The following is a 16541-nucleotide window of genomic DNA, read 5'->3' on the forward strand; positions in this document are numbered from 1 at the left end:
TGTAGGACCAAGCACCCCACAGGCCCGGGACCTTACCCTGCTTTATAATCTCTCCCCATTTTTCTTCTCTCTCAAGGACGTCATTCCCCAGAGGCAAGAGTCCTTCCCTGAGGCTTCAGAATTCCTAGCTTCTGCTCAAGGGGGTTAGGGGGTTGGGTGGGACACGGACATGGACATGGACACGGACAGCTCACCAAGTCTGCCAGGCAAGGATGTGGTCCAATGTCAGGATTGCTAGATGAAAACTGGATGTCCAGTTCAATTCTAATTTCAGATAAACAACAAAACGTTTTCCAGTAACAGTATGTCTCAAAGGTTGCATGGGACCTAGTCATCCTTAAAAAAAACAAACAAACAAACAAACAAAAAAAAACCACATCTGTTGTTTATCTGAAACTGAAATTTAACTGAGTGTCCTGTATTTTAATTTGCTAAATCTGGCGATCCTTCAAAGTGATCAAACTGGGAGGCTGTTACCCCAGCCTGAATCCGCTGTGGACCTCACTTTCTTCCTCTCCTGCGAAATCACCAGGACCACATCAGCAACCTCCTGGGATGGTTTTGAGAATTAAGAGAGCGGCTACTATAAAAATATCAGTAGGGCAGGAATCTTGTTTGCCTTGACCACAGCTGAACCCAGTGCCTAGGGCTGCCGTCAAGCACACGGGGCGGGGGGTAGGGGGTGGGGAATCACCATAACTATTTCTTTTCATGAAAAAATCGCTGGTACTATTTTTGCCTCAATACGGCCTCTTATCCCCTTAAAAACAAACAAGGAAACAAATAGAACCACCATAAATCCATTTCAGGGAAAACTGGATCCAATATCCCAAACACGTCATTTTGGTACCCCCTGGGCCCATCGCTTTGACCCTCAGGTGGGAGAGAACCTGATGGAATTCTGTGCACCTGTGCACTCCACTCAACGTTATGCGCATGCGGAGACGGGGGAGGGCAACGTGTGCGCATGCCCAGATAGAAAGCTTGAAAGTGCTGGGAAGAGACCACCATCGCCAGAGAGGCTGTCAGGGAGGGTTCGTTGCAGCGCCCGGCAGGGCCGTCGTGGTCGCCTGTGGGTTCCTGCCCTTGGAGCTTTCCGTTGCTGTCTGCCCTCATGGCCTTTGCGCCCATGGGGCCTGAGGCCTCGTTCTTCGAGGTTTTGGACCAGCACAGGGCTTCCCTGCTGGCCACCCTGAGGAGAAGCGGTGGGGAGCCTGCGGGCGGGGGGACGCGCCTGGCCTCCAGGTAGAAGGGGTCTCTCTGGGACACAATGCTCGGGAGTTAGAGAGGAGCTGGGTCCCCAGCCGGGAGGGGGTGGGGGCTTGAGGCCCTCTGAGGGGACATGGCTGGCGGCCCTTGCCTTCTCCCCAGTCTCGGGATGAGGCGGCCCCAGGAGCGACCCCCTTGGCTTCGCTGGCTGCTCGGAAACTCTGAGAAAGCCGTTCCTCAGAGCTCTCGTCGGCGCTGAGCTCTCCTTTTGAACTCAAAAAGCCGGGGGCAGACCCCGCCCCTCCTGTCTTCTAGAATGTTCCCCTTCTAGAATGTTCCAGGAGCATCCCCACGGCGAGGCTCGCAGGTCTCCTGAGAGTCACAGAGGTCAGGGAGCTGAGGGCACAGCCTGGCTTTGTGTTTGTTTAAAACAGTTTCTTTTTGGGTTCCATTTTAGCTTAAAAAGCTTTCAGAATTTGTGTGTGTGTGTGTAGAGGAAGAGGGAAGCTGAGTGTGTGTGTGTGTGTGTGTGTGTGTAGGGGTGTGTAGGTGTTTGTGTAGGTGTAGGAAGAGGGAAGCTGAGTGTTGGGCGTTCTCTCTCTCCATCCGGGTTTTATCAAAATGAACGTGGAAGCGGTTGATAATGAGACAACGATGTACACACGTTTTAAGTGATTTATTTAAAATCGGTTGAAGCGGTTGACGGCTGGCGAGGTTGGTTAGAGCCCGGTGCTGAGGAGCGCGGTTACTGCGGTTCTCCAGCTGCCCCGCTCGGAATTAGCTACAGAGAATGTATTTATGTTATTGACCATTTTTACTTAAGATGCTGTCCTCCCCCACCCCCCGCCCCGGATCTGCTATTCTGGTTTAGCAGCAAAGTTTTTCAGCCTAAACAAATTACTGTCTTATCTTTAAGAAGACTAAGCCAACTACCAAAACAAAACAAAAGACACACACACAAAGTGGAAAACATATAAGCAAACCGATTTTTATGAAAGTATTAGGAGGAGAACTTGCAAGGGTGAGGAAAGGAGGGACTGGAAGTCCCCTGTTTGAATTTCAGATGCAAATTAACCTAATTGTATTTTCAAGGTTGTCACAGTGTTACCTTGCAACTTTTTTTTTTTTCTCCAAACTGGAAAAATGAGATCTTTCCTTGAGTCCGTTTTTCTCTCTCCCTGTTAGAAAATACTGATTGTTTTAAGATTTGCTTTCTGAAAAAAAAAAAAAAAAAAAGATTTGCTTTCTGATAATGTGCATTTTCTCTTCCTTCCTTCCTTTCTTTTTGAGGAACGTGTGTTTTCAAAGCAAGCTCTGAAGTTTCTGGGGGAATTAGAACATTCTACATTCTACATTTGCGCATTTTCTAGATTTAATTTGATTTCCCTTCTTAGGCAATACACTAATGGTATTTATAACTGAACAACATTTTTTGAAGCTGATGGCTTGTGAAATTAAAAGTCAGCTCATAGAAAACTGGGCTAGGTCTTCTTATTTTGCTGTAAAGTGGGGTAATGGTTGCCAAGTCTTTCCATGGTAGTGATTAAAGTTTTTTCTCTTTGTATCACTAAAATTCAAAGGGCAGATTTAAGGCATGAGATCAATCAGGGTGATGTGTTACAATAAGAAGTTATTTCTTTTGGAATATTTTTTGCATTGCATTTTTGGGAAAGAAATTAAATTCAAAGCCAATATTACATCATTTTTAATTGAAACATTTATCAGGAGTATTTCAAGCCAACAAGTTTGAATTTAGGTTAATACAAAGAGATTAAAATATATTTATATATCATTGTCTAGTTATTGATACTGTCTAAAAGGGAGAGAGTACTTCAATTGGTAATTGTTTGAGAAGTAAAATGACAAGCAAATGAGATTTCTCTGCAAGTAACCACCATAAAGATGGTTTAGTGCAATGCCGATGTCAAAATTTAATAGGAGAGATTTGCATGGAGGTGAATTACCGAGTCTTAAAAAACTTAACCAATGAAACAAAAACCTACTTTTATGTTGATCTGGGGAAATGTTACATATTGTAAAGGTCTAATTTAAAATTAAGATTGAATCATAGTGTGTTTATTTTTTTCAGTTCTGAGGTTCTTGGATCTATAGAAAGTGTTATCCAGGACGTCATCACAAGCGTGGCAAGGAATGAGGCACCTGCATTCACCATAGACAACAGATCAAGCTGGGGAAATATAAAGTGGGCATTTTGCATTTTTAATTTTCGAATACAATACCTATGTCATTATTTGAATTTATTTGAGTTTGAGTTCTAATCCGATTTCTTTCTTTTTACTGCTTTTACCCTGCCTAGAAGGATTTAAGGAAGTTTACAAAATACATACCTCATAGGCAGGTCATATAAACTAGAAGTGGCTGTGAAAGATAAGGCAAAGGGAAAACAATGCTAGGAGCAACAAATGAAGCACCCAAAGAGGTTAGAATTCAAAATGCATATGATAAACTCTTACAATTCTGCTAAAAACAGGCTTCAAACTGGGATCTAAGCTTTCTAGCACTCAAAGTGGGGTAATATGACCAGTGGAATTCTGCAGAAATACTGCAAAAGCAAAGCACTTGCTCTGGGGAGCTACAAGCAATCCTGATACTGGGAGGAAAATAAATGTGTCCGGAACACAGGCTCTTTCTCCTGGTAGATTCCCCTGCTAAGTCATGTGTCCCAAGAAGGTAAAATCAGCAAACAGCTTTGTCAAAGCCCTCCAACCTGCTCAGATCTTTTGTGTTTTTCAGATGCTCAGCCTGCAGAGTCTCAATAATGAAAACACTACAATAGTCCTCAGTAAGAGTTACAGACACAGAATAAAAGTAATCTTGAGTTTCCTTAGTCACTAAGTATTCTTTTATGGTCAGTATAATTAATACAAACTAAACTTTTGAATCCTACTTTGCATAATTTTGCAGAATGGATTTCATCCAGCAGATGAGGCCGCTGACGTTCAGCCTATTTGCCTGGTGCCTTCTGCCACCTTTAGGACAGGCTTGGCAGTTCAATTTAACAACCTAATAACAAATTGCTATTTCATTTAATGTCACTTAGGAAGTAAATCAGAAATATAGTTCAAAACTTGTTAAATTGAGCAAAATTAATGAGTAAATATTAAAATGAGCAAAATGCTAATAAACTTGTGAAAATAGTTCACGTACACTAAATGTCACAGATTATACACTAAATACACACATGCGCACACATTACACTCAAAGGTATTTAATTCACTTATTTTAAACTCTTTATCTTAGTGCTTCTGTATGTCACAAAGCTAATTACCTTATTATTACTTGGAATTACCTAAGATTGTAAATGAAGTTGTCCTAAAGCTTCAGTGCCTCTGTTGAGAAGAAATAGGGGTTTAGATGATGTGCAGAAGAGTGTATTAAGTGTATATTGTTTGGTGTTCAGAAGGTAATTCTTTTTTTATCTTATCGCCTTTCAACAAAATGACAGGTTTGAAGATTCTGTGGGTCTTCAGATGGCATCTCATTGTACCACGAGAAAAATCAAAAGCGATTCACTAAAATCAGTTAAAAAATTTGGTAAATTAATCTTTCTTAGCTTTTACTAATAAGTAAGTTTGGCTACTTCTTGGGTTTAGCTGTTCCTAGTTGAATAATTTTAGTTATGGTTAATAGACCACCCTTATGCCTGAAATAAAGTTACAGAATTTTTCATTGTCAGTAACTATGGAAACAGATTATAATTCCAAAATAAATTTTTAAGGTACATGATTCAGTAGAAAAGTTTTCTCTCCATTTTGTTGTTTAGAGAGCAATTAATTTTATTTGATCCTTCAGGAAATTATTATCCTGTACTCAGTACTTCTATTTTGGAAAGATAATTTTTTTTAATGTTATGGAAAGTAACTGGGGGTAATCAAAATCCTTGATAGTGGTGTGTTTTGAATTAATGAGAAAAATGATGAGTAACTTATTCATTGTATCTTATTTTCCAGCCCTAATTCTTAAAATATTGTCCATGATTTATAAATTAGTACAGAGCAACACTTATGCAACCAAAAGGTAAATACTTGTTTTGGTAAATCATTCCTTTAAGACAGTTTGGGTAACTCCCATTATGTTTTGAAATGGTACATAAGACTAGACTATGGGTAATAAATTACTTTCCTTGTACGTTGTGTTCCGTCCAGTTAAAGCCTCCTAAAAATAATACTCCAATAACTTGTCATTGTCGAAGAGAATATGGCTAATTAAAAATATATATTTAACTTTCATAGAGACCTATATTATACTGACAGCCAACTCTTCGGTAACCAGACTGTCGTGGACAATATTATCAATGACATTTCTTGTATGTTAAAAATGCCAAGGATAAGTCTACATATAGTAAGTAGCATTTAATACAAAACATCTTATTTTAAGACGAAAGATTTGTGTGAAATCATAATAGAAAAACAAATGTAATCTGTGCCTTTTGTAGTATTTGATACTACATGTCTTTCATTATGAATTTAATCTCCTCTCAGTATATTCCCTTGGATGAGTGGACTACAACAAGTGAATTACTAGGTATCCTTTAATTCCTTAATATCCTTACATATTTTCTCCTTTGCTTCTTAAATTCCGATCTGAGCTAAAATACATGTAGTGTGGCAGGTGAACGTGAGGCCTGACTCAGCCGTGTAGAATGTTAGTGAGGGGCGCCTGGCTGGCTCAGTCAGTGGAGCGTGTGATTCTTGCTCTTGGGGTCATGAGTTCGAGCCCTACATTGGGTGTAGAGATTGCTTAAATAAATAAACTTAAATAAATCAACTTTAAAAAATATGTCAGTGAAACAGTGTTCAAAAACGGCTATTATTTTTTCAGTTATCTACATCAAAAGGTTTAATCGCTGGCAACTTAAGGTATCTGGAGGAAGACGGCACCAGAGTGCACTGTACCTGTGGTTCCACAGTAAGCATATTCATGCACCTGCTTTAACTCCCTTTCAGACCCTTTGTTTTCGAAATGTATTTTATTTCCTGCTTTCTTATATAGTTTGGAGCTTAAGATGTTCAAATAAAACTGAAGGGTGAGTAAGCGTATGCTTTAGGGGGTCGTCCGTTAGGCAGTTTTAAAATACCCCAGTTGTCAAATGTCATATTAAAATAAAGATATGCCTTCCTTACAAAAATGTACTATTGTCTTCGGGTAGAATGGAGCTTGGCTGTGTTAGCATGGTTATTTATGTAATCTTGATATAGTTTCCTGGTTTGGAAATTGATCTCTTTAATTCTGAGCTATTTGCTGGGCTTTGGCACCTGGAAAGGCCACAGCATTAACCTGCACAGCAGTCTGGAAATGAGCAGGAGACACCTGTGCCCTCTAGGGTAAGGAGGGCTTTAACTCCCCACTTTCTGCTGCTTAAGCCACGTAGCCACAAAGTTTCCGAGAGACTCTCACCTGCCAGGAAGTAGTTTGGGTGGCACGTCTATCTTCTTAGTGAGGGGTAAATCTGAGGAGTAAATTTCTGATAACTGGTATATTCAAAGAAAAATGAAATAGGGTTTGGGGATACACTTTAAATGTGGTTAAACTTGCTTTTTATTTAAAATAAAAACTCTCTTGTTTTGTTAACTTAGGCTGTTGCTGTGCCATCTAATATTCAAGGAATTCGAAGTATCCTTTGAGTGGGAAAACTATTTAAGCTCGTAGAATGTGCGTTCATCCGTTATTTTGATAAACCAAGCCTTCATAGCGTGTAACCGTCATGCTAGGGCCTATGGTGGTCAAGATGAACACACACGGTTTCTGCTTTAGGGGCTCTCTGTCTAGTAGGTGAGACAGGTATGGGAATATGTGAATAGATGTTTATATATTTGAAGATAAAAAGGAATATACTATGCAGCTGTTTGAAAATTGATTTCTACGGCATCACTATTTAGCTGGCGATTAAATGGAAATATTCTTGGCTTCGAATTATCAGCCTTAACGTCACAGATTTAATTACAGATGCAAAATTTCTATTAATTGTAGAAAAAGATGCAACATTTCAGCGACTCCTGGATGACAGCTTTTGCAACAGAATGTCCCCGTGCATCATGGTTACGGTATTATATTGTCACCCTTTACTACAATGCCAAGACTAACATACTACGTTGGTAATTGGCAAGAGGGGTTTATAACATTATGTCTGCAGCTCACACAACATTCTGTTATCCGCATGGCACATCCTTTGGGGTGATAGAGTAAGAATTTCCAAGGGGGTTATTTAAACATCCTCAAATCTGATTAAAATCAAACTGGTGGTCCCAATTCTTTTTTTTTTTTTTTTAAGATTTTACTAGGGAGAGAGAGGGGCGCCTGGGTGGCTCAGTGGGTTGGGCCTCTGCCTTCGGCTCGGGTCATGATATCGGGGTCCTGGGATCGAGCCCCGCATCGGGCTCTCTGCTCGACAGGAGCCTGCTTCTCCCTCTCTCCGCCTGCCTCTCTGTCTACTTGTGATCTCTGTCTCTGTCAAATAAATAAAATCTTTAAAAAACAAACAAGATTTTATTAGAAAGAGACAGGGCAGGATCCAGGTGGAGGGGCAAAGGGAGAAGGAGAAGCAGATTCCCCGCTGAGCAGAGAGCCCAGTTCGGGGCTCAATCCCAGGACCCAGAGATTATGACATGTGCTGAAGGCAGACGCTTAAGCGACTGAGCCACACGGGTGCCCCAGGTGGTTCCAATTCTTAAACAGCAGTGATTTTCTAATACCACAGTGAGTTTGCACAGGCTCTCAGAGTCACCTACAGGCCATTCCCCCACGGCAGCTTGTCTCAACTGTAATGTGGTAACACTGGAGCTGCTCTGTGTTCCGCCTCCCACAGGTTTATACATCAGGTAATTACATGAATTCCATCAAAGAGAGTCTGCTTTTTTATACATGCATACATACACACATATATACATATACAGAAACAGATACAGAAACAGATACAGATACATATGCGCCAAGAACGGCAGAGAACCCAGAAGCATACGCTGAGATGCCACACGGGCAGCCACAGACATCAGTGAGCAAAGGGTAGTAAGCTTCCTGCACCGCGTCATGTGGGAGGAGTCGATAACCCTGGAGTAATCAGGGACATCTGCTGGACTAGGGCCGGATGACAAATGACGTGTGATGCTGCCTCTCCATGTCCCTGTTGGTAGATATGACCGATTTTTATTATTTCTGTTTGTGCCGAAGTGTTTCCTTGGGATCATTTCCCAGGACCGGGGTAGTTGGGTCACAGTGACAAACGGAGGCAGGCGTCTTCACTCTGTTGTGTAGACTGTACATTTTTCACAGTCCCCACTAGTCTTCCACCTGAAATTTGAGGTGATCTAACTTTTCTAACTTTTAAATTGTTGATAAGGAAAAGGTTTTGTCAGTTTCATTCTGCTGGAATTAAAATGCATAATTTCAATCTTGTTTATAGGGAAAGGGGGTACCTGACCTGAACACAAGACTTTTGGTCAAGAAGCTGTGGGATACATTTCATATTCCTGTTTTCGCTCTTGTCGACGCTGATCCACATGGTGATTTGTCATTGGACTATTTGAAGTAGTTGTCCTAACTAAATCCTCTCTGTCACACTCATAGATGTACTCTTCTGCTCTTAGAACACTTTCACAAGTTATTTTAAAAGAAGATGGTTATTAGATTAAAATTACTGTCTGTAATCATCTGAGGCAATTTATTTTTATTTTGCCCCATTGAACTGAACAGTAAGTTTTTTTATTGGTGGTGTCTATGAAAAGAAAAGTTGCGGGTGTTAGTGAAATGTGAGTGTACACACGATCCAGCCTGTTACATGCAATGAGACGGACCGTAAAGGTGACTTTCTTTTTACAGGCATAGAAATAATGTGCATCTACAAGTATGGATCTATGGTAAGTACAGAAGAGTATTTTCCCTTTTCCAATGTTGAGGTAGTTCATTTTCATCAGGGTGATTGCTGCATTCATTTACCAACCCTTAGTTAGCTGAGGACCCCCAAAGTGTGCCGGGGAGCTCCTCTCCTAGTCTACGGCCAGTCTGTGCTAGTGGCTGTGGTTCCAGCTTCCAGCATGACCAGTGTGACCACAGATGACAGAGTGGGATTAGCTGTGGGCAAGAGGCAATATAATGCTCCACTCTCCCAGCCTGCTGAATTAACTGTGGGAGCTCAGGGTAACAGCAAGGTCTGATTGCCAAATAAACTCTGAAAATTATATATAGCCTTGAATTCTGACATTGCTGATTCCCTTAACACCCAAATGAAAACATCACCAAATTTCACCACTAGAGTCTGAACTACCATCAGTTGTTCTCAGAGTATGGTCCTAGACAAGCAGTGCTGGCGTAACCGGGGAACTTGCTAGAAATGCACAGCTCCGTCCCCATCCAGGCCTCCTAAACTGGAATCTCTAGGCTTGGACCCCAAGTGACTCAGATGCATGATCAAGTTTGGGCACCACCGGTTTACACCTTGGGCGTCCCCGACAGATACATTTATATGACACGTATAGTTAGGTGTAAGGGATGGTGAGGTAAGATGTTAAAACACAGAATCATGAACAACAATAAATGAAGGTCCGAGAGGTTCATTTTTCGTTTTAACTTCTATAAAAGCAATACAGAAATCCTAGAGCAGTTTTAAAACCTTCACTGAAAGCCAGGGTTAGCAAAAGTCTTGGTGATTTTTAGTTCTGTGGGTTCAGGGAGTCTGTAGTCTTTCCCAGTCTTACTGGGAAACATGGGGCTGCAGAAACAGGTCTGCCGGTTTTCTGCAGATTAGCCTCACCTAATGTGCATTTGCTCTTTATTTTAGGCGATGTCTTTTGAGGCCCATAATCTCACAGTTCCAGCTATTAGATGGCTTGGTCTCCTCCCTTCTGATATTAAACGGTGAGATTAATTTTAGTCTTAGTAAAACTAAGATATTTAAAATGATGACTCATCATAATATGTAACAATAAGCTGAAAAAGTGACTGCACAGGAAAGCTGTTAATGTGTTTTGTTTATATTGTCACAATGACACAGGATTATAGAATTATGAGTTAAATGCATGGATGTTTGTTTCAATTACAAAAATCCTTGAATGAATTTGGTTAAATGAACTTTCAGCTAGAAAATATTTTTTGTTTTACCTTATGGTAAAGAGATTTTGTAATATTTAATTTTATTTTTTAATTTTTTTAAAGACTTTGTAATATTTTTATAGTCATAAAGTATAAGACATTGGCTCTAGTGAAACGGTAATTGTCGACAACATCATTTGCTATATGAATCGATTTTACTGTAGATTTAAAATTTTAATTTCATTTAAAAAATCTCATTTTAAGATTACTTAACATTTGGGAACCTAACTTTTGGCAAGTTTAGCATATATGTTCGTTACAGAAAAAAATATCATTATGTAACAAGGTAAAAATCACCTACTGATGAGCACCTTTACCCATGCAAATTATTATTACTCTCCGCCTGTAGCCGTAACTTGTTCACAAAAATGGAATCATGCTCTGTTACTTTGTAGTCTGCTTCTCTCACACAACACAATGAAATCACTTTTCTGTATCCATGACCTCATTCTAGTGTCTTCTGTTACTGAGTTCCAATTCTGGATGTACCAGTGTTTATTCAGCCAGTGCCTCGTAGTCAGACATTTGGGTGGTTTCCAGACCTCTGATAAATAGTGCTTTGATGGGCCCCTCCTGTAACTAAATCTGTGCCTGCATCTTTAATTAGTCCCTTAGTCCCGAAGGCTGAATTCCCAGAATTGTTGGGTCAAAGGGTAGGCACATTTTTAAGATTTTGACTGCCCTCCAGATAGGTTAATTATTTTTTTTTTCTCCTGGAGAGTGAGAGCCCACCTGTCCCTCAGCACAGGATATGATCCCTTTTATTCATCTCTGCTAATGTGATACTTCAAAATATTTCATTGTTTTAATTGGCCAGTGTGAATGAACTTAAACGTGTTTATTGGATTTCTTTAAGCAATGAGCAAACCTTGCTACCTGGTCCTTGTTTCCTAAATTTGGAACGTGAACAGGTTTTGGGTGATTGCCACTTCTTACAAAATGAGGGCATAAGAGAAAACATTTAGTTTTTGGTTTTTGAATATTTGCACTCTTTTGGATTGAAGTTTTGTTCCATTTGGTTTATGTGTCCTGGTCAAAATCCCTAGGGGGTGATCTGTTTGTATGAAAAGCTTTCCTAACACAAAGTCAGGACAAATGATCTGATAATTATTAAGGTGGAGGGCTTGGAGAAACTCTAGCTGCGGGGTGCCTGGGTGGCTCAGTGGGTTAAAGCCTCTGCCTTGAGCTCAGGTCATGGTCCCGGGGTCCTGGGATCGAGCCCCACATCGGGCTCTCTGCTTGGCAGGGAGCCTGCTTCCTCCTCTCTCTCCGCCTGCCTCTCTACCTACTTGTGATCTCTGTCTGTCAAATAAATAAATAAAAAAAAAAAAAGAAAAAAAAAAAAAGAAACTCTAGCTGCATCTCATGAATTCTACCAGTGCCCTCGAAGCCGCTCCAAGTAAATGGACAATGAAATTTTTACACAGAGTGTGATGCCTACACAAACATAGCTTCATGGGAAATCCTCTAGGCCCCTACCCCCAATTTTAATCAAATCGTCACACTATCTGGTAGCTGCCACTGGCAAATTATCATAATTGTGGGGACACATTGAAAAAGACTATTTGAAACTGGAGTTCTCCTGGGAAATCCAGGATTTGTGACTTCAAAAAGTAGTCTATACCATAAATCCTGGACCTTTGCTGTTCTTTTTTTTTTTTAAGATTTTATTTATTTATTTGACAGATCACAAGTAGGCAGAGAGGCAGGCAGAGAGAGAGGAGGAAGCAGACTCCCCGCCGAGCAGAGAGCCCTATGCGGGGCTCGATCCCAGGACCCTGGGATCATGACCTGAGCCGAAGGCAGAGGCTCAACCCACTGAGCCACCCAGGTGCCCCGCTGTTCTATTTTTAAAACACACACCAAGAAAAAATTACAATCCACCTTTTTTTTAAAAAACGTAAAACTAGATAGGGGTGTGTGTATTTGTGTGTGTACACACATGCACTTAAGTGAAATAAATTAGTAATAGACTAACTTCCTTGACCCAGAAAGTTCTCATGAATTACAAAGAATGAAGTGCTCCATGGAGCCTGAGATCCCACTGTGACTCTCACTGCTGGCCACGCATTTTCTCTAGGCCACTGCTTTGAGGCTGTAGCGCTCTGAGAACGTGGGGTGTCCACACACTTGATGGTAGTGCCATTGGCTTTGTGTTTATCACCAGTGTCTGTGTTCTTCTTGTCATTGTCCTGTGCATCTGGAAGGAAAACAACAATTTACAACGGACGTCCACTATGAATTTGAATCCTTGCTGGTCTAGGACAAATTCTGGCTTTTTTTTTTTTAAGATTTTATTTATTTGTTTGACAGACAGAGATCACAAGTAGGCAGAAAAGCAGGCAGAGAGAGAGAGGAGGAAGCAGGCTCCCTGCTAAGCAGAGAGCCCGATGTGGGGCTCGATCCCAGGACCCTGGGATCATGACCTGAGCTGAAGGCAGAGGCTTTAACCCACTGAGCCACCCAGGCGCCCCCAAATTCTGGCTTTTAAAGGAAGGACCTGTAATAATTTGCTTATCTGTTATGTCTGAGTTTCTTGAAATGGTATAATAAATTAAAATACATATATGACCTTTAAGTTATAAGAGCACTCTGTTTTTGCTGATTTTTTTTTTCATTTATTTTTTCTAGGTTAAATATACCTAGAGATACCTTAATTCCGCTGACAAAACAGGACCAGATGAAACTTGACAGTGTCCTGAAAAGACCTTATGTTACTTGCCAACCATTTTGGAGAAAAGAAGTATGTTTCTTTCTAAAATTCAAGTGTCGTATGTTTTATTGCCTTTAACTTTCATAGTGGTTATTCACATAATATTTTGCAAGTATCCTCTCTGAAATTTTATATAACCAACAACTAATGTGAGTGGTGTTTGGCAGTAAATGGTTGTTGAAAGACTGAAATGCCAACCCTAACAGATAAGATCAGATAGACGGAGCTGACCTATTTTTATCCTCATCATAGTTCTATACCCATCATCTATGGCTCTATCATAGTTTATGAGGGGAGGAAAGAAAAGAGAGAAATCACATAAAGACACCGGAGCATTCCTAGTTATCAAGACATCCATACTGGGTATTCTTCTGACATTTTTTTCTAGAACACCTCTGGAATGTTCTGGCCAAGCTAAAACCTATTGCCCATGGCTTTGGGAATGGGACAAGTCTAGATTTCCTAGTTTGAGTCGACAGAGCTGCGGTGCAGGACTTGGTCACAGCTGTGCTTTACTTCTATTGACAGATGGAGATAATGGCAGACTCTAAACTGAAGGCAGAAATTCAAGCTTTGACCTTCCTATCATCAGATTATCTTTCCAGAGTGTACCTACCCAATAAATTAAAATTTGGAGGATGGATATAAAAATATATCAGAATATATCTTGTGATTGTAAGAGGTTTTTCATTAGTTTTATTTTTGGTAGTAGATACCATCTTGGAAAGAACATATATTCTTAATCCTGTAGAGGTAAAATAATTTTCCACTAGTTATATTTTTTGTCAAAACAATTTTATTTGGAAGACTTTATCCTTCTCTGTAGAGCCTGAGTTCTATCCTGTACTCTAAAGTAACTTATAAAAGAGTACATATTATTTTGACTTCTAAATTTTATTTGAAAAAATACCGTACAAATACCATCACGGTCTACAGAAATATTTAATTCCTGCAATATAACCAATGTTAAGGCATGAAGCATCTTTTTTAGTACCAAAACTAATAATAGCCTAAATTTGAGAAGTTGAAAATGAATTAGAGTGTCTAACATTTCTTTTTTTGCCTTCATGGTGTAGGGGTCACCCCCCATTCGTCCACTCCTGAAAGTAGTAAAATTTATCATGAATAAATATTTGGGTTGATGCAGTCTGAAGCACTAAATTTTGTTTCTGAGTATACTTTTTAATAATTTTTTTTAAAGATTTTTTATTTATTTATTTGACAGAGAGAGATCACAAGTAGGCGGAGAGGCAGGCAGAGAGAGAGAGAGAGGGAAGCAGGCTTCTTGCTGAGCAGAGAGCCCGACGTGGGACTCGATCCCAGGACCCTGAGATCATGACCTGAGCCGAAGGCAGCGGCTTAACCCACTGAGCCACCCAGGCGCCCCACTTTTTAATAATTTATCTGAAAATTTCCCCAGGGTTTTATCCATTCTCACTCCAAATCAAGTCCCTTGACTTTCCCTCTAGTCCATGTTTATAAAACATGTTCAAGATTTACAGACGCCTCAACTTTTAATAAGGTCCTTCTGTAATAGTAAAGAATTGATCAACTCCCCTCATAACCCTATCTGAATGTTTCCAGAGTTAAAAATAAAGTTTAATGACTTTATTCTGTACTTTCAGCAAATGTTTAACTGCATTGAGGTTACCTGTAACTTGTAAGCAAGAATATGTATTTAGAGAAGAACAGAATTGTTGGTGAGTTATTTTAACAAGATAGATGCTAGTAATAGTGGGTCCCATTTCTAAGAACTTACCTGTGCCAGTCACTGCTTACACACTATCTTGACTTTCACAAGGGCCCTGGCAGGTCTGTAACTACGTCTGTAGTTTACAGGTGAGAACACAGACGACATTGCATGTCCAAAGCCATGTAGTAGGAACGGGGCAGAGTGTGGACAGTAACAGAGCAGGACCAGCTACTGAATATGTGGGGCCAAGGCAAAATGTAAGTGTAGGGTCCTCCTTCAAAAGTTATTAAGAATTTTGGGGTGCCTGGGTGGCTCAGTGGGTTAAGCCGCTGCCTTTGGCTCAGGTCATGATCTCAGAGTCCTGGGATCGAGCCCCGCATCGGGCTCTCTGCTCAGCACGGAGCTTGCTTCCTCCTCTCTCTCTGCCTGCCTCTCTGCCTGCTTGTGATCTCTCTGTCAAATAAATAAATAAAATCTTAAAAAGTTATTAAGAATTTCAAGACATCAGCAGAGAATTAAAGCACACACTGGGGGCTCTTCTTAGCATGGGGCCTGGCATGACTGCATCCACGAAGCTGGCCCTACTCCAGAGGTTCTGGGAAACATTAAATAAGGTCATACAATAAGAAAAGAAAATACTTGTAGAGCACATATTATGTGCCACATATTTTTCTGGGTGCTTTTGATCATCAACTAGTTTCATCTTCACAGAAACTCTGTGAGCTAGGGACCTTTCTTATCATCTCCACTTCACAGATACGACAACAAAGGTACAGAGTTGCTCAGAAACTTTACCCAAGGTCATATAAGTACTAAGCAGTGGAGCTGGGACTCACTTCTAGAGCCTGGCTCCACACCTTGTGCTTTAGCCACGACACTGGTACTTGAAAGTGTGTTACATGTGGCCAAGGTGGCACACTGCTCCAGAAAGGTCTACAGATCTTACTGTTGGCTAGTGGTCAAATCAGGTCCTCCTGATGCCAAGCCTGTAACATCAACAGTGCTGTTACTTCCCCTGGTCACGTCAGAACCAAGTATTTCATTTTGAGAATATTCCGTGAGACTCTCAACTTGACTTGTGAGACTATCCCAAATTGTAAAGACATTTTTATAAATCACAAGTGTTTCTTTAAATTTATACCTTCCTTCCTTAACATCTAATATCACTGAACTTTGACAAGTGAAGGAGAGTATCACTAACCTAGAAATGCATGGCCAAGCTGCACACAAGGTGTCTGGATGAGGACGTCCTGTCAAAATGGAAAGCAATGAAAAGTCTACAGTAGTCATTAAATTTTGAAAATAAATCAAAAATTGTTTGAAAGAAAATTTGAAAGGGGCTTGCAGATACATTCAGTTTAGATAATTACATTCATTTCAAGTTTATGATGGAAACTTAAAATGATTTTCATTTATTTGGGAAAAGGAAATCGGAGAGCAAAATGCACTGTGTTTTGGCTTTGCTGCCTATCTTTGATGCAGATGAAAACCTAACATTAGTAGCTATTGGGAACCATATAGAATTCCAATTCTCAAGAGTTATTTCTAAAAAGGATTACTGTAAAATAGATGGCCATTTAACATGGTAACTGACAAGATATCCCCTCGGCCATCATCTACTGTGTTTATTTTTCATACTTTCATAATTTCAATTAAGCAAGAACATTGGTATTGGAATTTGGAATTTTATAATGAAAGTGAATAAAAACTAGTACAACAAAAAGATGTTCAGAGAATCTTATTTTTTCCTTAAGAGCTCGTTATCACCCTCATAAAAGAAAAGCTCTTGTAGTATCCCCAGGTTTCTGTCATCACTGATGG

General features: G+C 40.2%; 1 protein-coding gene across 1 annotated transcript; it reads left to right on the forward strand.

Annotated features, from left to right (window-relative positions):
- The first annotated feature begins 1016 nt into the window (after window positions 1–1016).
- Window positions 1017–13817, forward strand: SPO11 (SPO11 initiator of meiotic double stranded breaks). The gene is made up of 13 exons (XM_047747201.1): window positions 1017–1245; window positions 3299–3412; window positions 4676–4764; window positions 5181–5247; window positions 5463–5571; window positions 6052–6138; window positions 6807–6843; window positions 7165–7274; window positions 8630–8729; window positions 9046–9083; window positions 10004–10080; window positions 12946–13057; window positions 13556–13817. The coding sequence occupies exons 1-13, from the start codon at window positions 1115–1117 to the stop codon at window positions 13673–13675; spliced, it is 1191 nt and encodes a 396-aa protein (XP_047603157.1). The 5' UTR covers window positions 1017–1114; the 3' UTR covers window positions 13676–13817.
- The last annotated feature ends 2724 nt before the right edge of the window (window positions 13818–16541 follow it).

The sequence above is a fragment of the Lutra lutra genome, chromosome 9 (genome assembly GCF_902655055.1).
Source record: "Lutra lutra chromosome 9, mLutLut1.2, whole genome shotgun sequence".
In the NCBI taxonomy this organism is placed as follows: Eukaryota; Metazoa; Chordata; class Mammalia; order Carnivora; family Mustelidae; genus Lutra; species Lutra lutra.

What these genes read in the sequence shown, in the direction of transcription:
- SPO11 (XM_047747201.1), top strand. Translation starts at nt 1,115, where the DNA reads ATGGCCTTTGCGCCCATGGGGCCTGAGGCCTCGTTCTTCGAGGTTTTG. An exon ending in GGGACGCGCCTGGCCTCCAG is followed by an intron (nt 1,246 to 3,298) that starts GTAGAAGGGGTC and finishes TATTTTTTTCAG; the next exon opens with TTCTGAGGTTCTTGGATCTA. An exon ending in AAAATCAGTTAAAAAATTTG is followed by an intron (nt 4,765 to 5,180) that starts GTAAATTAATCT and finishes CTTATTTTCCAG; the next exon opens with CCCTAATTCTTAAAATATTG.